We start from the raw sequence: 27,090 nt of genomic DNA on the forward strand, positions 1-27,090 counted from the left end.
ATTGTGTAATTACATGCATGTACATTAGTAGTAGCATACATGATGTAGCTGGTTCAGCTTGAGGACGCCGTAAATATTGTGACAAGTCGCTGCCGCTCCCAGCTGCTGTGTCACAATAAGAACAGCAGGGAGTCAGGGACACAAAAGACACAAAGGCTGGTCCCAGGTCAGCCGAGCGGAGGACTTCACGCCCCAGTTTCCACATTATCCGCAATGTATTATAGCGAGACTAATTATGGGACCTTAAGCGCGTTGTATCTTTCTGGACGTCGCTCCAATAAGACATCCTCCAATAAGAGATAGCAGCTCAGGCCACGGGCTCCATGTTGGACCACCCTCTCCTTGCTATTATAGCCTACACAGGCTCCATGTTGGACCACCCTCTCCTTGCTATTATAGCCTACACAGGCTCCATGTTGGACCACCCTCTCCTTGCTATTATAGCCTACACAGGCTCCATGTTGGACCACCCTCTCCTTGCTATTATAGCCTACACGGGCTCCATGTTGGACCACCCTCTTCTTGCTATTAGCCTACATGGGCTCCATGTTGGACCACCCTCTCCTTGCTATTATAGCCTACACAGGCTCCATGTTGGACCACCCTCTTCTTGCTATTAGCCTACATGGGCTCCATGTTGGACCACCCTCTCCTTGCTATTACAGCCTACACAGGCTCCATGTTGGACCACCCTCTTCTTGCTATTAGCCTACATGGGCTCCATGTTGGACCACCCTCTTCTTGCTATTACAGCCTACATGGGCTCCATGTTGGACCACCCTCTCCTTGCTATTATAGCCTACATGGGCTCCATGTTGGACCACCCTCTTCTTGCTATTACAGCCTACACGGGCTCCATGTTGGACCACCCTCTTCTTGCTATCAGCCTACATGGGTTACATGGGCCGAGCTGCGCACATTTTCCACGCCGCAAACCTGGTGCGCGGATGTCTCAGGTATCATCAAGGATGTCGTTAACAACAACAACAACCCGCACCGTCGAGAACTAGCTGTTTATTATAGAAACAAATGTTTATTATCATATAGGTACCAGTGCGTTTGAGTGTCGTTTTATTATTATGGGACCGCGGATTAGAGGGACGCGCCAGTGTCAGGAGAATGGAGCGTAGCTGGAATGTAGAGCCTGGAACTCCAGAATAATTGGATTGGGAGAAGAATAAACAGCCACACCGACAGTAAGTCTTGCATTGTTCTTTTTTTATCACCTCTTTGTGATTTATTATTAAAGCACGTTTGCCGGTGGGATTTGCTTTATAATAGTCGGTGTGTTGTTGGTGAGTCAACAGACACCGGGTACGGTGTGTGACTGTTTAAAGGAAAACTCCAACATTTTGGGAAATTAGCTTATTTGCCATCTACCCTGGAGTTAGACAAGAAGATACCCTTTTCTTCTGTGTATGCAGTAGGGTAGGAGTAGGAAGACGCGCACCGTTAGCCTAGCTTAGCGTCAGTCACTGGAAGTAGGTTCCTCCATTAGCCTAGTTCCCAACGTCTTCCTACTCCTACTGCATGCACAGAGAAGAAAAAGGGTATGCATCTTCTTGTCTAACTCCAGGGTAGATGGCAAATAAGCTAATTTCCCAAAATGTTGGAGTTTCCTTTAACATGCTGAGACTCTGAGAGGGGTTCAGTTCAGTCACCTGACCTTCCAACGGCACAAGTTCACGGTGCGAGAAACTCCTCCGTTTTGCCGCATTTTGCTTTTTGCGTTTGTTTCGTCGCACTTGATATTTCTCTCCACATTGTTTTGTATGTGAGCAACATTTTGAAACGGTCCCAGGCCTGTTGTAGCATGTCTTCAACAACAACATGGCCTGTCTCTCTGTCTGAGAGCTGGATCTCTTTGTTGAAGCAGCTCAGTGTTTTTGTTTGAAGACACTGTCTGTCTGGCAACACTCAGACCCTGTTCTCAAATTAGATTAAAATGTATTGTCATCATCATCATGATACAGCCAACTAAAAGACGTTTGGGATCCAACCAGAGTGTAAATGTGACAGTAAAGTGCAATAGTAACGTACAATATTAAACATAATCACCTGTACATATAAACGAGTACTACTGAGTAATAGTGCTAATCAGATGTATGTACAGAGTTGTATTAATATGTACAGTGATACAGGTATAAATACACTATGGTAGTAAGTCGTACAGGCCAGCAGCATAACTAGTAAGAGTAGACTGTAAGGGATATGTACAGATATAAATATAGTACTGTACATATCCATTACCTACTCTCACTAGTTAAGCTGCTGTCCTTTACGACTTACTCCCACTAATTATCGTAACTTTATTTATTTTATTTTAGTTAACCTTTATGTGTGGGCTAAACAGTTTGAGATTAAACGCTGCTACTGTATACTGATCTACATACCAAACAATACGGTCTCTTATGAAACGTGACATGTCATTCATGAGGCCACGGGAAGAAAGAGACTCTTTGATAATGGTGACTCTCTCAGACGTGATTTGTGGCGTGAAATTGGTGGTTTAATAACTGGAGATGGAAAATGTCCTAGTGTGCAACACCAGGCCCATGGACTTAAACTGTTCAAATCAAACATGACACTGAGCATGTCTTTTTTTAAACTCTTTTTGTATCACAAACAGTACTGTATTTGTAAATCTGGTATGTCATAAATGTAGCAGTACTGTCTATCTGTATGTCATATTTATGATGAATTGAAAATGGGGGACCCTGATGTAAACAAGATGAAAGTCTTTCTCTGGTCTGCATCCCCTTAACAATTGTGTGTATTGAGCTGTACTGTATTGTACCCATTCTGCAATCTGTTAATAAAATGTTCAATCAATCAAGCAGGACCTCCTCCGAGTGTGAAGCCCTTTAGACTCCGTCAGGCTTGATCTGTGATTGTAGTCTATGATGGCAACAGGCCCACTGTGGCGATGGAGGCCTTCTGTTCAGTTACATTTCTTCCAACATGGCTGCCTGTAACCATTGGTGACTAGAGTTGAAAATTATATCTAATTGTGATTATTTTGACAGTTGTTGTGATATGATTCATGACATTTGATTGACAATTAACTTTTTGTCATTGTTCTAGTTTTCATTGAAGAAGAAAAACGTTGGTAGAACTGAGTCTTACCTCTAAGTCATCTACTAGTAAGCTAGCAGTCTTACCTCTATCTAAAGTCATCTACTAGTAAGCTAGCAGTCTTACCTCTATGTAAAGTCATCTACTAGTAAGCTAGTAGTCTTACCTCTATCTAAAGTCATCTACTAGTAAGCTAGCAGTCTTACCTCTATGTAAAGTCATCTACTAGTAAGCTAGCAGTCTTACCTCTATCTAAAGTCATCTACTAGTAAGCTAGCAGTCTTACCTCTATCTAAAGTCATCTACTAGTAAGCTAGCAGTCTTACCTCTATGTAAAGTCATCTACTAGTAAACTATCAGTCTTATCTAAAGTCATCTACTGTCTTACCGCTATCTAAAGTCATCTACTAGTAAGCTAGTAGTCTTATCTCTATCTAAAGTCATCTACTAGTAAGCTAGCAGTCTTACCTCTATGTAAAATAATCTACTAGTAAGCTAGCAGTCTTACCTCCATCTAAAGTAATCTACTAGTAAACTAGCAGTCTTACCTCTATGTAAAGTCATATACTAGTAAGCTAGCAGTCTTATCTCTATCTAAAGTCATCTACTAAGCTAACAGTCCTACCTCTATGTGAAGTTAATGAGGAGCAAACGAAAATGCATGATTTCTGTGCAGTGCTAGAGTAGGTAAAAAAAACGGCATGTTATTACTGTTCTACTGTGTGACTCATGTCAAGTCAAGTGTTCCATTATTAATCCCCCTGGGGAAAATTCAGGTGTCATAGCAGCATGAGGGAGGGGGAGGTACAGGCAGAAAAAAGATAACAATATAAATAGTAATAATAATAGAGTAGAACATAATAATGATAAAAGATTTATATTTCTCATACATAGCAACCATTGTTTTTCAGCACATAGCAACTGTTGTTTATTAATATAAGATGTGCATCATAGCAGCATGGGAGAGGGGGGAGGTACACGTATGGGCAGGGTAATAGTAGAAAGACATAAATATAGGCAATCAAATTAGATATGAATATAAAAATATAAGAAAAGTAAACAGTGGAAAGTGTAAACAATATTCTTCTCATTCTTCCAACATGCAGGACAAACATTCACAACATTCTGTGAAAGTGACAAGTTGTGTGTGTGTGTTCTCAAAGACACATTGCTGGTATTTCTTTCGTGTCCAAAATAACTAGATGAAGGAACAGAAACAAGAGTTTTCAGGATACAGGAAGTAGTTCCTCGCGCCACCGAGGAAAACAACACGGCAGGCTCTAAATGAAACACATGCGTGTCAAACCTCACAGTGACTCACAGCCATAACCGCTGCTAGACATCAAAGGCTTCAGCGGTTTGCAGTGTGTTGTAACAAGTCAGGACGATAGCATTAGGGATGCAGCGGCAGTTTAGTTTAGTTTAGTTTCTTTCACCTTTTATTTAACCAGTCAGGTCAGTTAAGGACAAATTCTTATTTATAATGACGACCTGGCGAGAGGACAAAAGGGCCTCTCGAACGGTAACAGGGAAAGGGGACAAATAAAATAGAAAAGAGACAGACGATACATACATCACAGAGGTAAGAGAAATAATTGAAACACGCGTCAAACAAACAACCAAATACAATTACAAGGTATGTAATACATGAAGCAGAACAGACACATTACAGTTAATGTACCTGCAAGTGATAAATGTAGGAGAATGAAGATCTGAAGATTGACAGGTTGAGTCTCTATGGGCTGTAGCCTACTGATTCAGATGGTTAAAAAGATGGTTCTCTTTATGTTTTTGACAACCAACCGCATTCTCAAATGTTAACAAACAGGACAACGCTGTCTAGGACGTCTTTATTTTGACATCACCATTCCTCCCGGCTGTCTGGTCCTTATTCACTTCCACTTGTTTTGGGGACCTAGTCTGGCATTATACTTATTTTCACTATATTCTTGTGCCATAAATACCACAAATAGAAACCGGTACCCAACGGTACCTTTTTTTCTGTACTTTACTCTCCCTCTCTGAAGTCTAAACTTCACAACACACAATCTAAAACCCCTTATCTCCCTCTCCCAAACCGATCTTGTATCTCAAGATCTTCCTGGTCAAATAAATGTAAAAAAAAAATTGCGTTTTTTTTTTTTTTTTTTTTTTTTTTTATATATAATTGCATCATTCCAAATCGCGATTTCGATTTAAAATTGATTAATCGGTCAGCCCTACTTTGTATACAACCCCCAAATATGCTGTGCCTTATTATTAACTAACTGTAATTCTTCTCTTTGCCAGTGATGTTCACTCTCACCGAGGTGGCGTCGCTGAACGACATCCAGCCCACGTACCGCATCCTGAAGCCATGGTGGGACGTCTTCATGGACTACCTGGGGCTGGTGATGCTCATGCTGGCTATCTTCGCCATGACCATGCAGATCACCAAGGACCAGGTGGCCTGCCTTCCCGTCCTGCAGGAGCCCGAGGACACCTCGCCCGCGGCGGGGCCTCACTCTTACACCACCCAAAGTCCGCCGCAGGAAGCCGGCACGTCGACGGTCAGCAGGACGACCGTGGTCGCAGCCCCGCCGTCACCCTCTAAAGACTTACCGGACAGCGCCGTCCACGAGATCCACGTTACGCACCAACACACCGCTGTGAAGGCAGAGAAATACATGCACCAGCCTCCGCCGACAGGAATCAGCACCAACCTGGACTATCAACAGTATATCTTCGTCAACCAAATGTGTTACCACGTTGCCTTGCCCTGGTACTCTAAGTACTTCCCGTACCTCACACTCATCCACACACTCGTGCTCATGGTAAGCAGCAACTTCTGGTTCAAATACCCCAAAACGAGCTCCAAGATCGAGCACTTTGTTTCCATTCTGGGCAGGTGTTTCGAGTCTCCCTGGACTACGAAGGCTTTGTCCGAGACGGCTTGTGAGGACTCTGAGGAGAACAAGCAGAGGTTGACTGGCACTTCTTCAGCACCGAAACAGGTGTCGTTAGAGGGCAAAGAGGAGGGCAACAATGCTAATTCGTCCACGCCCATGCTGGGGAACAGTGGGGTCAAGTTCTCCGCGGACAAGCCCATCGGCGAGGTCCCGAGTAGCTTGACGATCTTGGATAAGAAAGACGGGGAGCAAGCGAAAGCTCTGTTCGAGAAGGTCCGCAAATTCAGAGCCCACATCGAGGACAGCGATTTCATCTACAAGCTCTACGTCGCTCAAACTATTGTCAAAACCGTCAAGTTCATCTTGATATTGTCCTACACCTCAACCTTCATGGCCGCCATTAAATTCCAGCACATGTGCGAGCCAGACATTAAACACCTGACGGGATACAAGCAGTTCTTCTGTACCCACAACATGGCGTTCATGCTGCGCAAGCTTCTCCTCAGCTACATGGCTCTGATATTGATCTACGGGATGGTGTGCCTATACTCCCTCTTCTGGCTCTTCAGACGACCCCTCAAAGAGTACTCCTTCGAGAAGGTCCGAGAGGAGAGCAGCTTCAGTGACATTCCCGACGTCAAGAACGACTTTGCATTCCTACTGCACATGGTGGACCAGTACGACCAGCTTTACTCCAAGCGCTTCGGCGTGTTCCTGTCCGAGGTGAGCGAGAACAAGCTGAGGGAGATCAGCCTCAACCACGAGTGGACGATTGAGAAACTGAGACAGCTGGTGACCAGAAACGCACAGGACCAGCCAGAGCTGCACCTCTTCATGCTGTCCGGCCTGCCCAACGCCGTGTTCGACCTCATAGACCTGGAAGTGCTTAAGCTGGAGCTGATTCCCGAGGTGAGGTTCTCGGCGAAGGTCTCCCAGATGACCAGCCTGCAGGAGCTGCATCTGTGCCACTGTCCGGCCAAAGTGGAGCAGACGGCGTTCGCCTTCCTCCGTGACCATCTCCGCTGCCTTCACGTCAAGTTCACCGATGTCGCCGAGATCCCGAATTGGGTGTATTTGCTGAGGAGCTTGAGGGAGCTCAATCTGGTGGGAAATCTGAGCTCAGAAAACAACAAGATGATAGGCCTGGAGTCCATGCGAGATCTGAGACACCTAAAGACATTATACCTGAAGAGCAACCTCACCAAAATGCCCACAAACCTCACTGAGCTGTCCCCGCACCTCATAAAACTGGTGGTGCACAACGACGGTACGAAATTATTGGTACTAAACAGTCTGAAGAAGATGGCTAATCTGTCGGAGCTGGAGCTGCACAACTGCGAGCTGGAGAGGATCCCTCACGCCATCTTCAGCTTGACCAACCTCCAGGAGCTGGACCTCAAGTCCAACAACATCCGGACCATCGAGGAGGTCATCAGCTTCCAGCACCTAAAGAGACTCACCTGCCTCAAACTGTGGCACAATAAAATCATCACCATTCCTGCCTGTATAGGCCAAGTGAAGTCCCTGGAGGCCCTGCACCTCTCACACAACAAGCTGGAGACCCTGCTCCCCGCCCTGTTCACCCTCCCCAAGCTGCGCCACCTGGACCTGGGTCACAACTCCATCACGGTGATCCCCCCGGAGGTGGGCCAGCTCCACAACCTGCAGCACTTCGCCATCAACTCCAACAAGGTGGAGGCGCTGCCCAAGCAGCTGTTCAGGTGCACCAAGCTCAAGGCGCTGTGTCTGGGGAACAACGGCCTCATCGCGCTGCCTGAGAATGTGGGCCAGCTGGTCCAGCTCGCTCAGCTGGAGCTGAGGGGGAACTGTCTGGACCGGCTGCCCGCTCAGCTGGGAAACTGCCGACAGCTGCGGAAAAACTGTCTGATAGTGGAAGACCACCTCTTCGACACCCTGCCCCTGGAGGTGAAGGAGAGCATCAGCCGTGAGACCAACGTGTCCTTTACCAGTGGCTTATAGCACAAAGGTTTACTGTTGTTATTATTAATATAAGCCCTTATGTTAGGGCCACTGGGGTGCATACTATTATTATTATTATTATTATTATTATTCACTGAAACAATTGAACCAATTTTATTGATTGTTTTTAACAAATTGTCTTAGTTGCACTATATATGGATCGTTTCTAGTAATTTACTTGCTTCTCCTCACCACTGAGTGCGTCCGCTTGGCGCGGTCATACTGTCATCGGCATTCATGATTTCAGCGTTCTGTTCGGAAATATTTGAAATAATAATAATAAAGCTTTTAGCTTCATAGCGCGATATAACCATAGCCTATTATTGTCGGCTGTACTGTTGTAGACTTAACATTATTGCATTTCCATAGGTACTCAGGTATAATTGTAACCATTGGGAACAGTCGTTTGCCTTAACTGCTGCTAAGTGAGGGCTTTTCACAACAAGAGGCCAAAAAAAATTAGGATTTTTCATGTTTTCTCGCCACATGGTACTCAAGACTAAGAATCTTTTTTTCAGTAGTAATCCAGGTTTGTTGATTTGACATGTTTATTGATTTGTCCTCGTGGATGTCCTGTAGTAACAGGGTGACCGTATGTTGTGTGTTTGTAGGAGGGGACGTCCTGCCAGTCAGTCTGAGCTGCTCGTTGTATCTACCGCTTTACCACACTTTGAGCACAGTAACTTGAAAGTGTTAGGAGTTTAAAGGAACAATGTGTTCTCCAGAGTCAGACTACACGGTAAGCGTCCCATGACCTTGGCGTGTTCCTCTAAAGGACAGGCCATTCTTGCCTTGATACATTTTATCTGGCATAATTATTCATTATCATTATTCATTATGTGACTTTTACCATGTCTGGAATAATGTGTAATAATGAATAATCCAATCCAATCCAACTTTATTTATATAGCACGTTTTAAAAACAACAAAGTTGACCAAAGTGCTTCACAATAAATCAATATAGTAAAAAAAAACATAGACTAATCACAATACAATGCACACAAAACTACAAACAGATTACGGCAGCAGACTGTACATTTTTTTAAATGCTAGGGAGAACAGATGTGTTTTAAAATGGGATTTAAACATTGGGAGCGTTGGGGCCAGCCTAATGTGGGGAGGCAACTCGTTCCAGTTTGGGGGCTGTAACCGCAAATGCACGGGCCTCCCTGTTCTTTAGCCTGGATTTGTATAATATGTATAAAGGCAAGAATGACTTGTCCTTTAAATATGTATCAACGCAAGAATGACTTGTCCTAGGAACATGCCAACATTCTGGGAAATGTTGTGTTCCTCTTCTTGCCTCGATACAAAGATTTTATCTGGCGTAAATTATTCATTATTAATTATCAGACTTTGACCATGTCTGGAATATGTTGTACTTTTTTTTGCTGATTCACCACTGCCATTGGTTGTTGTAGATATAACTACCACATGACCATGATCACAACGTCTGATGATGTCACAATAACATCTGAGATGCAGTTGTTCTCCTGAAGAGTCGCTCTATTGTGCCTTAATAGGGAGTCTAAAGAGGAAGACACTGTATTGCATCAAAATCTACGATAGACAAATATTTCAGACATGGTAAATGATAATGAATGATTATGTCAGACGTACATTATGTATTGAGGAAGAATAATTTGGGACCCACATGTCTAAAACACGGGCGTTGTCCTTTAATAGCAGTAAACCGCCAGAAAACGTTACAAATTGCAGAACAGATACTTGACAACATGTGTTTAAGTGTAACGTCTTGACAGTTCATGTGTTCCTACCGTAGAGACTCTTGACAGTCTATGTTCCTACCGTAGAGATTATTGACAGTTCATGTGTTCCTAGTTCCTACCGTAGAGACTAACAGTTCACGTGTTCCTACCGTAGAGACTCTTGACAGTTCATGTGTTCCTACCTTTCTTATTAGCTAGTTTGCAATATGAGCTTTTTTCAAACTCCAATAGCATTAGAGGCAAAGGTGAACTTTTGCCCTTTCGTGGTAAATAAGGTACAGGCTGCCATCTGAAGCCTGTTGGAATTCCTTTGCACGTCAAAAAAACAATGTTTGTTTAAAGATTATTGAATGTTGTTCCCCATGTTATTACTCACACTCCCAACGCAGACCAAGCTTTTCTTTGGTCTCGCAAGACGGTCGATAAGGGGATTGACAAAAGGGAGACGTCTATTTTCTAACATTATTATGGTCATGATTTTCACATGGAGAGCTGTGCTAACACTAATCTGAAGGTCTACATTTCAGAATCACGTGAAGAAGAGATTCATGTTTGCCTTCATTCTTTCTGGTGTATCTTCTGTATACATTCAAAGTGTTCTTTAATGATCACATGCTCAAACTTCATGACTATGGCACAATAAAACAAGATTTTAGATGAAGGTTTCTCATTATTGCTATTCAGTGTTTGTCATACCTCAACTATCCCAGTTAATTTATTTAATACTAAATGTGTAGTTGGCCGAATCCATTACAATACTAATCCATTACATGATCAGTCTCTGATTTTACCACAGCAGTAATTACATTAGATTTGATTCAAATGTATTCTCATCATACAGCACAAGTACAGTACAACGAAAAGAGGTTTGACGTCCAACCAGCGTGCAAATGTAACAGTAAAGTGCAATAGTAATATACAATGTACAGATGATTAAACTGGGTATAAAATATATAAATTTGTCATAGAATGGTGCTATCAGATGTACAGAGTTGTAGTATTATTATGTACAGTGATACATAAAGACACTGGTAGTAAGTCACATTGGCCAGCAGCGTAACTAGTAGGTACCTAAGAGTAGGTAAGGGATATGTAACAAGGATTACATGTATATGCAGGTTTGTACAGACAGGTGTGGATATAATTATATATATATGGTATATATAGCATTTTTGTACACGCTATCATATATAGTTATATGTGTAGGTAGAATGATTATAAACAGGTATATTCAGAAATATGGATATATATAGGTGGTAAATATAAATATATACAGCACTATTGCACATGCTATAGGCTATAGCATATATGGGTAGACTAGTTTGAGGTAGGTAGTCAACATATATAGATCTTCTCTAACTTGACAACGTAAACATTCTAAAATGGGCCCTAGTTTATTTCCTGTCACAGTGTTTGTTTGCAGTACATTTGGACCCAAGCTGCTGCTTCAGCAACACAATTCTACTGAAAAGGTCTGTCACTGGAATTCTGTTGCTAGGGAACAGGCTGGACCAAAATGTACTTCCTGTCAGCTGTTGCGTCAGCAAACATGGTGACAGTAAATAAATGTCCACTTACAATGTTATTGTTATGGTCACTCTGAAACGCTCTATACATTCAGATGAAAGGTTTGAAACGCTCTATAGGTTCAGATGAAAGGTCTGAAACACTAGATTCAGATGAAAGGTTTGAAACACTATAGGTTCAGTTGAAAGGTTTGAAACGCTTTATAGATTCAGATGAAAGGTTTGAAACACTATAGGTTCAGATGAAAGGTCTGAAACGCTTTATAGATTCAGATGAAAGGTTTGAAACACTATAGGTTCAGATGAAAGGTTTGAAACACTATAGGTTCAGATGAAAGGTTTGAAACACTATAGGTTCAGATGAAAGGTCTGAAACACTATAGGTTCAGATGAAAGGTCTGAAACGCTCTCTAGGTTCAGATGAAAGGTTTGAAACACTATAGATTCAGATGAAAGGTTTGAAACACTATAGGTTCAGATGAAAGGTTTGAAACGCTCTCTAGGTTCAGATGAAAGGTCTGAAACGCTCTATAGGTTCAGATGAAAGGTCTGAAACGCTCTCTAGGTTCAGATGAAAGGTCTGAAACGCTCTATAGGTTCAGATGAAAGGTTTGAAACACTATAGGTTCAGATGAAAGGTTTGAAACGCTCTATAGGTTCAGATGAAAGGTCTGAAACGCTCTATAGATTCAGATGAAAGGTTTGAAACGCTTTCTAGGTTCAGATGAAAGGTTTGAAACGCTTTCTAGGTCCAGATGAAAGGTTTGAAACGCTCTATAGGTTCAAATGAAAGGTTTGAAACGCTTTCTAGGTCCAGATGAAAGGTTTGAAACGCTCTATAGGACCGCTACTCTTAATTTATGCAAATGACATGTCGTCAGCCTGTGACTGCAACTTGTTCCTGTTTGCGGACGACTCAGCCCTGCTGGTCTCTGACAAGAACAAGTTGCAGGTTGAAAAAACCCTCAGCTCGGAACTAGGCAAAATCTGCATATGGCTCGCTGATAACAAACTATCATTACACATGGGCAAAACAGAGTCCATTCTCTTCGGTTCAAATAACAAACTCAGCAAGACCGACGGCTTCTCAGTTACAGTGGGTGACAATATTGTCACAAGGAAAGACGAAATTACCTACCTGGGTTCCATCCTAGAGGCAAATCTTTCCTGTGACAAAATGGCATCCAATGTAATAAAAAAAGTCAACCAACGAACTAGATTCTTGTACCGGATCTCCTCTCTGGTAAACAAGAATACCCTGAAGACTCTGGCAGGAGCACTCATTCAAGGGTACTATGACTATGCATGCACCTCATGGTACCAAAGCACCTCAAAGGCGCTTAAAACAAAATTACAAACATCACAAAACAAACTGGTCAGACTACTACTTGACCTGAACCCCAGAACCCACCTCACCCCTGCCCACTTTGACAACCTAGGATGGCTTAGAGTAGATGACAGAGTACAGCAACTTGCAATGGGCCTGGTCTACAAGATACACTATACGACCGGGGTGCCCATGTACATGTCAAAATACTTCCCAAAGGTCAGTGAATACCACAACCACTACACCAGAGGAAGCTCAACAAATCATGTTAAACCCAGATTCGGCTCAAAAAAGGGACTAAACACGTTTCGCAATTATGCCACAACAATGTGGAACGCCCTACCCAAAGCTGTAAAGGAATGTGAATCCCTGCCCACATTCAAAACCGCTCTTAAAGAGCACCTACGGGAGGCTGCAATTCGAAACTGGCCACCGTAAATGCCCAAAACCCCCACCACCTCCTAATAGACAGTCTCCTCCCCACCGCATGTATATATTCCCTCCCCGCCGTATGTATATTTCTCTCCCACCCACCCACCCCCTCCTAATGTACAGTCCCCTCCCCATCATATGTATATACTCTGTCAGGATTTTACGATAAAATAGATATAATTCGCATTTTTCAGATAAATTCTTATTTTCGGTCAATCTTATAAAACATCAGTAAAAATTTGTATATACACTTTGACTGCTGTTTTGATAGGGTCTTTACTCTTGGATACATTTGAAAAATTTGCGATGCGCCACTTTGCCGACCTGCTCGGGTCACGGTGTGCATTTCTTTTAATACAATATATAAATTGAATTAAAGCCCTATTTCTTGCCTGTCGCTTGCCCTTTCAGGTGACCAAATCCGTTCAGCGGTTCAAACGTCCGTTCGAAAAACTCTGACGAAGTTCGAAGCCCAAAAACAGGCTTCAGGGACAGCCCTATACAGGACAACATGTACAGGACAACATGTACAGTCGTCTATAAAGATTGAAATGAATCAAATCAAATAAATGTGTAAGGCCCGACAACACACGTTAACGTTAATGGGCCGGACAAGTCTTCTTTAAAAAAGTCAAGAAGAAACATCACAATATATCAAGAACAAAACAAAAAACACCATGAAATCCAAAATAAAATGTAAAATAAATAAATGGCAACACTCCCAGACATAGACCCATGTGAAGGTAAGGAAAAACGCACAAAAAACCTAGCAATAGGAAAAAAGCACCACAGGCAATGGGGAGGGGAGAAACCTTAGAAGGGCCGGTCAAGGGGGGGATCTCCCTTCTTAGATGTCAGTGATAGTAGTGTTGCTATAAAACAGGCAAAACAGTTGGTAAGTATGTACATATACGTGTAACAAAACACAAATATGTACATGCAATAGAAACTGGGGTACATAAGAACATACGTGAATACTCCTAATCAACTTTTAATACAAATAATCTATTTAATACAGCATAATATACAATTTAGCTTTTTCATACATTATCTACGTTTATATCAAGCAATTATTCAATCTTCTAATAATATATCCACATCAGACACATACATTTCCATATATCCCTATCTCCTTATCAGACACATACATTTTCATTTACGTACACACCTTTAATATCGGTTAGGGAGGTACATTTCTCTGATTAAAAATGTTGTTTTACCAAGATTCTGAAACGGCATTTACTATTCTCCTGCGTAACATGTCTGGGAAGAGAGTTCCATGCGTGAATGTGAGGAACAAAATTGTAAAGCGCTTTGGATAAAAGCGCTATATAAATGCACCATTTACCATTTATGGGGGAGGAGAGGTATAAGGGCACGGTAATAGTAGAAAGACATAAATATAGGCAATAAAGTTTCATCTGAATATAAAAATATGAGAGAAATATTTGCATATAAAATGCAAATAGAAATATGGAAATACCATGATGTTTGTTGCATCGCAGTGTAAACAACACCGGAGGTCTCCTGGCAGCTGACCTTATGACCACGACTGGAAATAATGATGTGGGAGGAGACTCAGGACACCAGACTGTTAAAGGACAAAGGGACAAAGGACAGGCCGAGCCGGTTTTTGGCATAGGCAGTATAGGCAAATGCTAAGAGCGCCACCACCCAGAGGGGGCGCAACAAATGGGGAGAAAAAAAGTTTCCCATTTAAAGAATTCTTTATTAATACTAACTGTTATTTCTAAATATGAAATAACCCCACAACAACCAGCGTAACTCTATAGCATAGCGGCATAGTGTAGTGCCGAGAGATGGGAGTCGGAGACGGTAGCTCGGTAGAGCGAACAGCTTTTATTCAGTACACAAATAACAACCAGCTACTGCTGCGTTGCGTGCAGATGACTGACCCGTGGTGGCAGTAAGTGCCACCCCCTATAATGTTCGGGCGGAACTCTTGTTCCTAACAATAGTTCCGTGGGTGAATTATGTACAATTAACAATCACTACACAAGCCCCCCCAGAATTCAACCATGGTCAAAATCTCCACGGCGGGGAGAGACAACGACCCGGCCGCGGCGTGAGCGGACAACCCGGGGCGCGGTGCAAGCGCTTGCGCCCCTGCTTGCGCGAACCACGCCGCCGCAGAATGCTCCCAAAACTCCGGCAATCGAATAATAACGGCATCGTTTGCCATGTTCGGTTCGGTCCCTGATACTTCAGCGAGACCAATGTCGGGGTCACCAGTGTAGTGCCGAGAGATGGGAGTCGGAGACGGTAGCTCGGTAGAGCGAACAGCTTTTATTCAGTACACAAATAACAACCAGCTACTGCTGCGTTGCGTGCAGATGACTGACCCGTGGTGGCAGTAAGTGCCACCCCCTATAATGTTCGGGCGGAACTCTTGTTCCTAACAATAGTTCCGTGGGTGAATTATGTACAATTAACAATCACTACAATAGCCTATTAAATAATAATAATTTCTTAGTTAATGTCACCCCCTCCAGCCAGGCAAATAGACTTTACCTGCGCTCCCCCTCTCTCTGGGCAATGGTAAAGTGTGGCTATCTGACGTGACCCTCACATTATATGCTATGAAAACAAAAGTGTGAGTGCATGTTATTGGTAGTGAATAAACTGTGATGCAAGGGGGCGCCAGATAAAATCCAGCTAATTGGTCAGAGCCGACCCTGGGCCTCAGGACACTAATATTTTCTATCCAGTTGTGTGTACAAGTGCATTGGTATATTACTGTGTTCTGCTATGTATATATTTTCTGTTAGGATCTCTGGGTAACAGTACTGTATATTTGCATATCGTATATGTGTAACGGATGGTATCGTGAAGCGCAGTCAAGAAGGGCTGGGGTGAGTAGCGGTGCTATGGGTTAAACTCACTCTCACATCCTCAAAAGACGCATAGACTGAGCGCTTAGGAGGGATATCCTTTCTTGGCGCAGCGGTTTGTGATGTCGGCCCCGGTGCGGGAGACCGGGGTTCAACTCCCACTCGAGGCATCGAAGTTTAAGGTGACGTTGTCACAACCGTTACATATGTCACAAATGTAACAGTTCTATATACCTGTATGTCATGTATGTCCCTATGTCATAAATGTCATGATGTCATGTATGTTGTGTATGTTATAAATGTCACTACTATGAATTGAAAATGGGGGACCCTGATGTAAAAACTGTTTGCGGACGACTCAGCCCTGCTGGTCTCTGACAAGAACAAGTTACAGGTTGAAAAAACCCTCAGCTCGGAACTAGGCAAAATCTGCATATGGCTTGCCGATAACAAACTATCATTACACATGGGCAAAACAGAGTCCATTTTCTTCGGTTCAAATAACAAACTCAGCAAGACCGACGGCTTCTGTGGTGGTGGACTTCCGGAGGGGCAAGAAGAGGCCCCCCCCCGATTCCCATCACCATCCGAGGGGTGCATGTGGAGGTGGTGGACTCATATAAGTTCCTTGGGGTACACCTGAACAATAAACTGGACTGGTCGGATAACACAGAGGCCCTCTACAGGAAGGGACAGAGCAGGCTGTTCTTCCTGAGGAGACTCAGGTCCTTCAATGTGTGCAACAGACTGCTGCAGTCATTTTACCAGTCTGTAGTGGCCAGCATCCTCTTCTATGCTGTGGCATGCTGGGGAGGCTACATCAACTCAAGGGACACCAACAAGCTCAACAAGCTGGTGAGGAAGGCTAGCTCCGTGGTGGGAGTCGAGCTACCTAGACTTGAGGTGATGGCAGAGAGGGGGATGATAAGGGCCCGCGTCCACCTGGCGCATATTTCTGGCTGAAACATGCTGGGAGTGCGACCGGTAGAATGGGGCGGGGCGCATGCGGTGAGAAAAAGTTCAGAACGTTTCAACTCTCTAGGCTGTATGCGGCCGCATAGAAAAGCTGAAAGGCGGTGAAAAAAAAAGCCGACCGCAGCGCACTTCCCATAGGCGGCCGCATGCGCTCCCTCCCCATTGGGATACATTGAAAAAAGACGCGTGCGGTCATAAATGTGAGGCAGGTGGACGCGAGCCCTTAGGAAGCTGGCTGCCATCATGGAGAACCCCTACCACCCCCTCTACGACGAGCTAGTCAAGATGAGAAGCTCGTTCAGCCACAGACTCATTCCCCCCCGACACTCAACTAACCGCCTCGGACAGTCCTTCATACCAGCGGCCATCAGGCTCCACAACAGTGGGCAGCGACTAGCAGCCTCCAGGCTCCACGACAGGGGGCAGCGACTGCTACCAGACATTGACCTGGGACTTATAGGAACCCAAGGAGGACAACCTACACTACCTTAGGCATACTGCACCTTATGTGGATACTGTGATACTGTGATACTGTGAATAATGTATATTTCAGTGGATACTGTGATACTGTGAATAATGTATACTCAGTAGATAGTAAATTATAACACTACCTTATGCATACTGCACCTTATGTGACACTGTAAATAATGTGAATATTCTTTTTCAGCTAGTTAGATAGTAAATTATATTGACCAAATTGACCTAATTGTTTACACTGCCTGTGTTGTTTTTACTACCTGTACCACCCCCCCCCCTTCCCCCATGCTGCTATGATGCCTGAATTTCCCCAAGGGGATCAATAAAGGAATATCTTATCTTATCTTCTCAGTTACAGTGGGTGACAATATTGTCACAAGGAAAGATGAAATTACCTACCTGGGTTCCATCCTAGAGGCTAATCTTTCCTGTGACAAAATGGCATCCAATGTAATAAAAAAAGTCAACCAACGAACTTGTTTCTTGTACCGGATCTCCTCTCTGGTAAACAAGAATACCCTGAAGACTCTGGCAGGAGCACTCATTCAAGGGTACTATGACTATGCTTGCACCTCATGGTACCAAAGCACCTCAAAGGCACTAAAAACCAAATTACAAACATCTCAAAACAAACTAGTCAGACTACTGCTTGACCTGACTCCTAGAACCCACCTCACCCCTGCCCACTTTGACAACCTAGGATGGCTTAGAGTAGACGACAGAGTACAGCAACTTGCAATGGGCCTGGTCTACAAGATACACTACACGACCAAGGTACCCATGTACATGTCAAAATACTTCCCAAAGGTCAGTGAATACCACAATCACAACACCAGAGGGAGCTCCACAAATCATGTTAAACCCAGATTCGGCTCAAACAAGGGACTAAACACGTTTCGCAATTATGCCACATCAATGTGGAACGCCCTACCCAAAGCTGTAAAGGAATGTGAATCACTACCCACTTTCAAAAACACTCTCAAAGAACACCTACGGGAGACTGCAATTCGAAACTGGCCCCCACAAATGTCCTAACCCAGTTGTACAGTAAATGACCAAGTATGGCTTTGTCAGTATTCCAATGTACAGTGTACAGTGTCCCCCCCCAACCCCTACCCTCCCCCCCTCCAATGTACAGTCCCCCCCCCACCCACCCAACCCCACCCCACCTACCCAACCTCCTCCAATGTACCGTTTCTACGCCAAATGTATATACACTCTTTTCTGGACACTTTTTGTATCACAAACAGTACTGTATTTGCAAATCTGGTATGTCATAAATGTATAGATGTAGCAGTACTGTCTATCTGTATGTCGTGTGTGTCATATATGTTATGATGAATTGAAAATGGGGGACCCTGATGTAAACAAGACGAAAGTCTTTCTCTGGTCTGCATCCCCTTAACAATTGTATGTATTGCTAATTCCCTAACCCTAACCTGTACTGTACCCATTCTGCAATCTGTTAATAAAGTTTTCAATCAATCAATCAACAAGACAAACAACTTTCTCTGGTCTGCATCCCCTTAACAATTGTGTGTATTGCACCGTACTGTATTGTACCCATTCTGCAATCTGTTAAATAAAGTTTTCATGCATTCATTATACTATCTGTATGTCATGTATGTCCATATGTCATAAATGTCATGATGTCATGTATGTGTGGTTTGAGGCTGGGAATAACAACACCAGCCTACAAGCCACGGCAATGGGGGGGGGGGGGGTCTGCTGATGGAGACTCAGTGTTCAGGGTAACAAAGCATAAGGTGAGGTGGACCTTTAAAAAAGTGAATATCAGGAAGGCAGCAGGACCGGACGGCATCCCCGGCCGCGTCCTAAAAGTCTGTGCCGACCAACTGGCCCCAGTATTCACTGACATATTTAACCTGTCCTTAGAACAGGCTGTCATCCCCACCTGCCTGAAGAAGTCCACTATCATCCCTGTACCTAAAAATCCAAGCCTGCTTGCCTCAACGACTACCGCCCTGTAGCTCTCACCTCCATAGCCATGAAGTGCTTTGAGAAGCTAGTAAAGGGCTACATCTGCTCCTCCCTCCCCATCAACCTGGACCCCCTGCAATTTGCATACCGCCCCAACAGGTCCACGGAGGACGCCATAGCCCATGTGCTGCACACAGCAGCATCACACCTGGACAAGAGGCAGGGGAACTATGTGAGAATGCTATTCATCGACTACAGCTCAGCATTCAATACCATAGTCCGCTCCAAACTCATAGCCAAGCTCAGGGACCTGGGCTTGAACTATGACCTCTGCCAGTGGGTCTTGGACTTCCTGACAGGCAGACCCCAGGTGGTGAGAGCAGACAACTGCACCTCCTCATCCATCACCCTCAACATAGGGGCCCCCCAGGGCTGTGTTCTGAGTCCCCTCCTCTACTCCCTATACACACATGACTGTGTGGCTCAGCGGAATAACAACACAATCATCAAATTTGCTGACGACACAGTAGTGGTGGGCCTGATCTCTGCAAACGACGAGAGGGCCTACCTGGAAGAGGTCAAGGTCCTGGCGGGATGGTGCCAGGAGAACAGCCTCTCCCTGAACGTCAGCAAAACAAAGGAGATGATTGTGGACTTTAGGAGGTCGGGGGTCAGGGACTACAGCCCCCTCAGCATCGACGGGGCACCGGTTGAGAGAGTGAACAGTTTTAAGTACCTCGGAGCCCACATATCCGAGGACTTGACATGGACCACACACATTGACAGTGTTGTGAAGAAGGCACGACAATGCCTCTACTTCCTCAGGCGCCTAAGGAAGTTCCAAGTCAGTCAGAAGATCCTTAAGAACTTCTACTCATGTACAATAGAGAGCATCCTGACTGGCAATATCACCTCCTGGTTTGGGAATAGCACCGCACAAGACCGAAGCAGACTACAGAGAGTGACACGTTCAGCCAAATGCACAATTGGAGGGGGGCTTCCCACCAGCGGCGGATTTAGGATTGTAGGAGATCCGGGGCTTAGCCCAGATGGGCCCCCCTTTTTTTTTTTTTTTTTTTTTTTTTTGGCAGGCAAGTGGTGGTTTGGAGGGGGTCAGGCATGACCCCCTCCACGACAGATTTTTTTTGAATTTAATGAACCTGTACGTGCAATTTCCTGCAATATAGAGCCTTCAATCTTGACCAATAAAGCTGCTCTTTTCACTATAAAACTCAGTTAACCATAACGTAGTTATGGTTAGATTTATATATTGGGGGGGGATATATCATATTTTTCATATAATCAAAAAGTGGTGGAGCAAGATCATACCGTTGCTCCCCCAAGTTCAATAGTGGGAGAGCAGAGATGCTCTGAATGCTCTTATGGCCAGGCGTCTATGATTCACTGATACAAAGTAAAATAGTGCAGTGCAATAAAATAGTTAGTAAAATAGAATAAAATAATGCAATAGTGCATTGCAATAAAATAGTTATCATCGTATTTTTTCGGGAGGCCGGTAAGGAGTGCATTACAGTAGTCGAGTTGGCTTGAGATAAAGGCATGGATCTGGTTTTCAGCGTCCTTTTGATTTATAAATGGCCGTACTTTAGCTATGTTTCTAAGGTGGAAGAATTAAGTTTTTGTCAACTTGTTGATTGTGATTTAAAGCTTAGGTCTACCATAACACCAAGACTTAACTCACTCAAATACAGTTAGCAGCTGGATAGACCACAGATGGAAATTAGCTTCTGCTAAATCTGGTGCAAACATATTTTCATGTAACAATGATGAATTATAAAAAAAAAAAAATGTATTTAATTTTTTTTTAAATAGATTCGCGGCTTTTCAGAATACATCCGGGGCTTGAGCCCAGGTAGCCACCCCCTAGCTCCGCCCCTGCTTCCCACCCTCCAGAACATTTACAACAAGCGGTGCAGGGGTAAGGCTAAGAGATTCATCAAGGACTCCAGCCACCCAAACAACTGCCTCTTTGAACTGCTGCGGTCAGGCAAGCGATACCGGAGTCTCATGGCAAGCACAGAAAGACTCAGAAGAAGCTTCTATCCCCAGGCCATCAGACTGCTCAACGAACAATAAACACTATGCAACAACCATCAAATGCACACAGCACACACATCCACACTCACACACTCACTTTAAACAAACAACACACTGCAGCACCCACTCTCCACACTTTAGAACACCTAAACACACTTTATATTTATTGGTAAAGGATTTGCACTACAACCCGTACACCTTACTGTAAATTGTACCTAAATTGTACCTCATCCCATTTCTGCTTTGCACTATATAGTATTGTATATTAGTACATTGCATAGTATATTGTATATTGTATGGTAACTAACTCAGTTACTTCTATTCTGCATCGAACATTGTACATATGTATACTGAACACTGTGACTTCTATTTTTACTTCTATTTTTACATGCTATACTATTTTATTTCATACTTATCTTGTCTAGCACAGTCTCTGGAGCGTAACAGTAAGAAGCATTTTGTATAAAAGTATTCTGTACTTCTGTATGACAATTATTAAAGAAACTTGAAACTCATAAATGTCACTACTATGAATTGAAAATGGGGGACCCTGATGTAAACAAGACAAACGTCTTTCTCTGGTCTGCAATCCCCTTAACAATTGTGTGTGCAATCTGTTAAATAAAGTTTTCATTAATTTATTCATCCATTCATTAATTCTGCTGACGTCATGCATGTGTTGTTAGAGAATGCTGCCACACGGTGGCGGATTGGAGCACGTTCACCTCAGGTCTCACTCCAATAGGGGGTATCTGCAGAGCCGCAGAGCCAGGCTGGACGGGTTGGAGGCGGGGCTTCGTGGTCTGGACAAGTATTAGTGGTCTGGACAAGTATTTGCACTACTGCGCACCATTTTCAACTTCACTTTCGTCTCATTGATTGATTGATTGATTGAAAAGTTTATTAACAGATTGCAGAATGGGTACAGTACAGTACAGCTCAATACATACAATTGTTAAGAGGATGCAGACCTGAGAAAGACTTTCGTCTTGTTTCCATCAGGGTCCCCCATTTTCAATTAATCATATGACACACACGACATACAGATAGACAGTACTGCTACATCTATACATTTATGACATACCAGATTTTCAAATACAGTACTGTTTGTGATACTAAAAAAATCCAGAAAAAGAGTGTATTGTAGTGCCGAGAGATGGGAGTCGGAGACGGTAGCTCGAGTTAGAGCGAACAGCATTTATTTGGTACACACATACAACATGCTACTGCTACGTTGCGTGCAGTCCACTCGTGTGTGGTGGCAGGAAGTGCCACCTCATATAATGTTCGGGCGGAACTCTTGTTCCTAACAATAGTTCCGTGGGTGAATTATGTACAATTAACAATCACTACACAAGCCCCCCCAGAATTCACCCATGGTCAAAATCTCCACGGCGGGGCGAGACAACCACCCGGCCGCGGCGTGAGCGGACAACCGGGGGCGCAGTGCAAGCGCTTGCGCCCTCCACGGCGCCCGGGGGCATGAACCGGCCACGGTGAGTGCGGAAAGCCAGGGGCGGGGAGGTAGGGGCGGCGCAAGCGCCCGTGTCCTCCCCGACACCCGGGGGCACAGACATCGACGAGGCCAACGGCGGCTCCGTCGTTGGCGGGTCCCGGGGTAGCGGCGGACGGCCTCGGCGGGGGGAGAGGGCCAGCTCTAAGGGCTGGGAAATGTCTACGTGGGCGGGTTCAATCTTGTGGTGGTTGTACCCCACCTCAAAGGCGAGCCTTCGCCAGTCCTCAGGGGCCTGTGGGCTAGGGTGTCCGGTGGATAGGTCATTCAGCAGCGTCGGACCCGAGTGACCAATCGCGACGTCCTCCAGGCGTAGACTGGAATCTGGAGTCCTGAGGGCCTGGATGTCGTGGTCGGAGGCCTGTCCCGAGCCCCTGTCGACGTAGTCGAGGTCCGGCTGTACAGCTCCGATGACGACGTTGGGCTTCTCGGCGACGTGTCCCGCGGCGCCCTCGGAATCGTACGTGAGCTCTTGTCGTGCCGACCATGGCTCCGCTACCTTTGACTCAGACGTCGTGAGGGGTTCGTGGTCGGTGAAAGCTGTAAGAAGGCCGCCGTATGTCGCCTCATCGCGGACACATGCCAACGAAGCCCGTGTCTGTGCATTTATTAGGCGGCCCTGTCTAATGTCCACGAGGAGACCGTGTGCACCCAGGAAATCTGCCCCAAGCAGTGGGAACGAAATGTCGGCCGTGATGCAGTCCCACGTGAACCGCTGGCCCCCAAAACACAGTTCCACGGTCCTTGTACCGTAGGTGCGGATAGGGGTATCGTTGGCGGTCGTCAGGCGTGGACCTCTATCATCGCCGGCGGTGTCCTCTTTTGTAGCCGGCAGGACGCTCCTCTGAGCTCCGGTGTCGCAGAGGAATTTGCAACCGGAGAGTGTGTCTCTAATGAAAAGCAGCCGGTTCGACACACCTGCGCTCACCGCTGCTACCGGGCGCAGGTGTCTGCGTTTATGCGTCATGACGAAAGTGCAAGGGGAACGGCATCTTGTCGCCCTCGCGCCGAAACGTGCGTGGTAATAACACAGGCCTGCGGCAGCGCTGCTCCTGTTCTTCCTCGCCCCTCCCCCCTGCGGCGTGTAACCGCGAGTCGAGGCTATTAGCCCTGGGGTAAAGTGTCGAGTGGCCAGGTAGAACCGATCTGCCTCCTCTGCCAGAGCACGGGGATCCACAATGTTTGTATTGGCTAGTGCCGTCTGTACCCGTGGCGGCATGTGTCTGAGGAACAGCTCTTTAAATAAAAAGTTTGGCTGCTCGGCGCCCAGTAGGTTCAGCATCATCTCCATATGCGCCGACGGCTTGCTGTCTCCCAAGCCACGTATATCCAGCAAGCGTCGGGCCCGCTCAGACGGTGACAACTCAAAAATCCTGAGTAGGTGCGTCTTAAACGCCTCATATTTATACCGGGCAGGCGGAGCTGTTATGAAGCCTACCGTCCTCGCCGCTGTCGTGCTCCCGAGGCTCGAGACGACGTGGTAATATCTCGCGGCGTCGTCGTCAACCCCTCGTAGGGCGAACTGCGCCTCTGTTTGCGCGAACCACGCCGCCGCAGAATGCTCCCAAAACTCCGGCAATCGAATAATAACGGCATCGTTTGCCATGTTCGGTCCGGTCCCTGATACTTCAGCGAGACCAATGTCGGGGTCACCAGTGTAGTGCCGAGAGATGGGAGTCGGAGACGGTAGCTCGAGTTAGAGCGAACAGCATTTATTTGGTACACACATACAACATGCTACTGCTACGTTGCGTGCAGTCCACTCGTGTGTGGTGGCAGGAAGTGCCACCTCATATAATGTTCGGGCGGAACTCTTGTTCCTAACAATAGTTCCGTGGGTGAATTATGTACAATTAACAATCACTACACAATATACATTTGACATAGAAACTGTGCATTGGAGGAGGTTGGGTAGGTGGGGTGGGTCTGTACATTGGAGGTGGGGGGGGGGGGGGGTTGGGTAGGGGGGACACACACTGTACATTGGAATACTGACATACATTTGACATAGAAACTGTACATTGGAGGAGGTTGGGTTGGGTAGGTGGGGTGGGGTTGGGTGGGGCTGTACATTGGAGGTGGGGGGGGGGGGTTGGGTACATTGGAATAATGACAAAGCCATGCTAGTTTACATATATCCCCCATTTTCAACTTACCTTCCCCCATTTTCAATTTTCAACTTTCGTCTCGTTTACATAGGTACAATGGTACATAGACAGTAATGTTACATCTAGACATTTATGACATACCAGATCTAGTAATAATAGAGTAAACTTGTACATAGACAGTACTGCTACATCTAGACATTTATGACATACCAGATCTAGTAATAATAGAGTAAACTTAACTTTCATCTCAGTAACAATGTTCATAAAGTGTTGAGTGCTACAGTGTAGGTTAGTTTATTAGGACAAGTGCATGACAGTAAGGTTAGTTAGGGTTAGATTTTTTTTATTTAGATAATGGTTGAAGTAGTGAGTCTTTAGTAGACGGCGAAAGATTGGACGGTTTCAGAAAATGGACTCTTTATACTCTCACGTGCTCCAGTCCACACGCATGCGCATACACATTGCGCACTCCAACACATAGCGAGAGAACCCCCCCCCCCCCCCCTCATCCGCAATACTTGTCCAGACCACTAATACTTGTCCAGACCACGAAGCCCCGCCTCCAACCCGTCCAGCCTGGCTCTGCGGCTCTGCAGATACCCCCTACTCTCTCCCGACGATGTGATTTCTTTTACGTAGCCTATGTTTGCGAAGACGCTCTCTGATTGGCTAGCCGCGTACAGCGAAGACCTTCTCTGATTGGTTTAGCGCCGAAGGGTCTCTTCCGCATATTCAACAACAATTGATATGTTGTTCCCGACCCTAACCCTAACCTAACCTAACCTTAACCCTAACCTTAACCTTGACCCTAACCCTAACCCTAACTCTAAGCATAACCCACTTCGAAAGAGGGCCAAAGCATAACCACTTTGTGAAGCAGAGAATGTACAAGGCGGAAGAGACCCTTCGGCGCTAAACCAATCAGAGAGGGTCTTCGCTGTACGCGGCTAGCCAATCAGAGAGCGTCTTCGCAAACATAGGCTACGGGGAAAAACACGCGTGTGGGAACTGCTTTGGTTAAGAAGACCTTGTTAACAGCCGATTAATTCAAATATAAGTAACTAGTATATCTGGACGACTCTGAACAATCGCTTCAGAAGAAAAGCACAATATGACGAGACATCGGAACAAACAAACATCGTTCAACAAACGGGCGCCTCCTGTAGTGGAGCAGCAGGAGCCAGCGTTCAGTGTGGCAGCACCAGTCAGGTACAGACTAACTCCTGGATTGTTGTTGTTCTAATTCTGTCAGGGTGTTGTGTTGCTGTTTGTTTATTCATGTTGTTTCTGTGTCGATTCACTGCTTTGTAGAAACGGGTCAGTAAGAGTGAATACTGATAAAAAATACTGATCACAACCAATATATTGAATAGTTGCATACAACTAGATTCCAGTAAATACTCTGGTCCACTGGTCTGCCTGTTGGCCAACCGACATTGTGCTAATTCTGATTGATTGATTGATTGATTGATTGATTGAAGACTTTATTAACAGATTGCAGAATGGGTACAATACAGTACAGCTCAATACACACAATTGTTAAGGGGATGCAGACCAGAGAAAGACTTTCGTCTTGTTTACATCAGGGTTCACCATTTTCAATTCATCATAACATAATATGACAGAAGACAGTACTGTTACATCTATACATTCAACTAGCTAACCAGCTAACTATAGCCCTGTAATGTTAAATACAGTAGCTGTAATTCCAAGGTTCTTAAAGTAACATTAAGTACATTGTCCAGATATACTTGAAAAAAGTGCATATTTGCATGTGCATGAGGATCTCATATACTTTCTCTGATCATGTGCATTGATTGATTTCTTTATTGACAATTTTATTTAACAGATTGCAGAATGGGTACAATACAGTACGGCTCAATACATACAATTGTTAAGGGGATGCAGACCAGAGAGACGTTCGTCTTGTTTACAAACTTTACATCAGGGTCCCCCATTTTTTATGAATCATAACATATGACATATACATGACATACAGATAGACAGTACTGTTACATCCAGACATTTATGACATACCAGATCTACAAATATACAGTAATGTTTAAGAGCCTGTCATAGACCCTGGCGTTGGAAACTCTGATTAATAGACAGAGTTTATAAAAAGAGAGTATTTGAGAGTATTTACATTTGAGGGGGAAGAAACTGTACATTGGAGGAGGTGGGTGGGGGGTGGGGGGGGGGGGGGTG

General features: G+C 44.8%; 2 protein-coding genes across 2 annotated transcripts in view; both read left to right on the forward strand.

Annotated features, from left to right (window-relative positions):
* Window positions 1-866: 866 nt before the first annotated feature.
* Window positions 867-10,340, forward strand: lrrc8da (leucine rich repeat containing 8 VRAC subunit Da). Its single transcript, XM_084313646.1, has 2 exons — window positions 867-1,196; window positions 5,365-10,340. Coding segments are annotated over exons 1-2 (2,580 nt in total). The 5' UTR covers window positions 867-1,195; the 3' UTR covers window positions 7,944-10,340.
* Window positions 10,341-25,878: 15,538 nt separating this feature from the next.
* The window catches only part of LOC311227809 (uncharacterized protein), a 37,239-nt gene continuing 36,027 nt past the window's right edge, over window positions 25,879-27,090 (forward strand). Inside the window, exon 1 of the mRNA XM_084313645.1 lies at window positions 25,879-26,091. Coding sequence (XP_084169771.1) covers window positions 25,994-26,091 — 98 coding nt within the window. The 5' untranslated portion in view covers window positions 25,879-25,993. The remainder of the gene's footprint in view (window positions 26,092-27,090) is intronic.

The sequence above is a fragment of the Notolepis coatsorum genome (genome assembly GCF_963971535.1).
Source record: "Notolepis coatsorum genome assembly, chromosome: 4".
NCBI lineage: Eukaryota > Metazoa > Chordata > Actinopteri > Aulopiformes > Paralepididae > Notolepis > Notolepis coatsorum.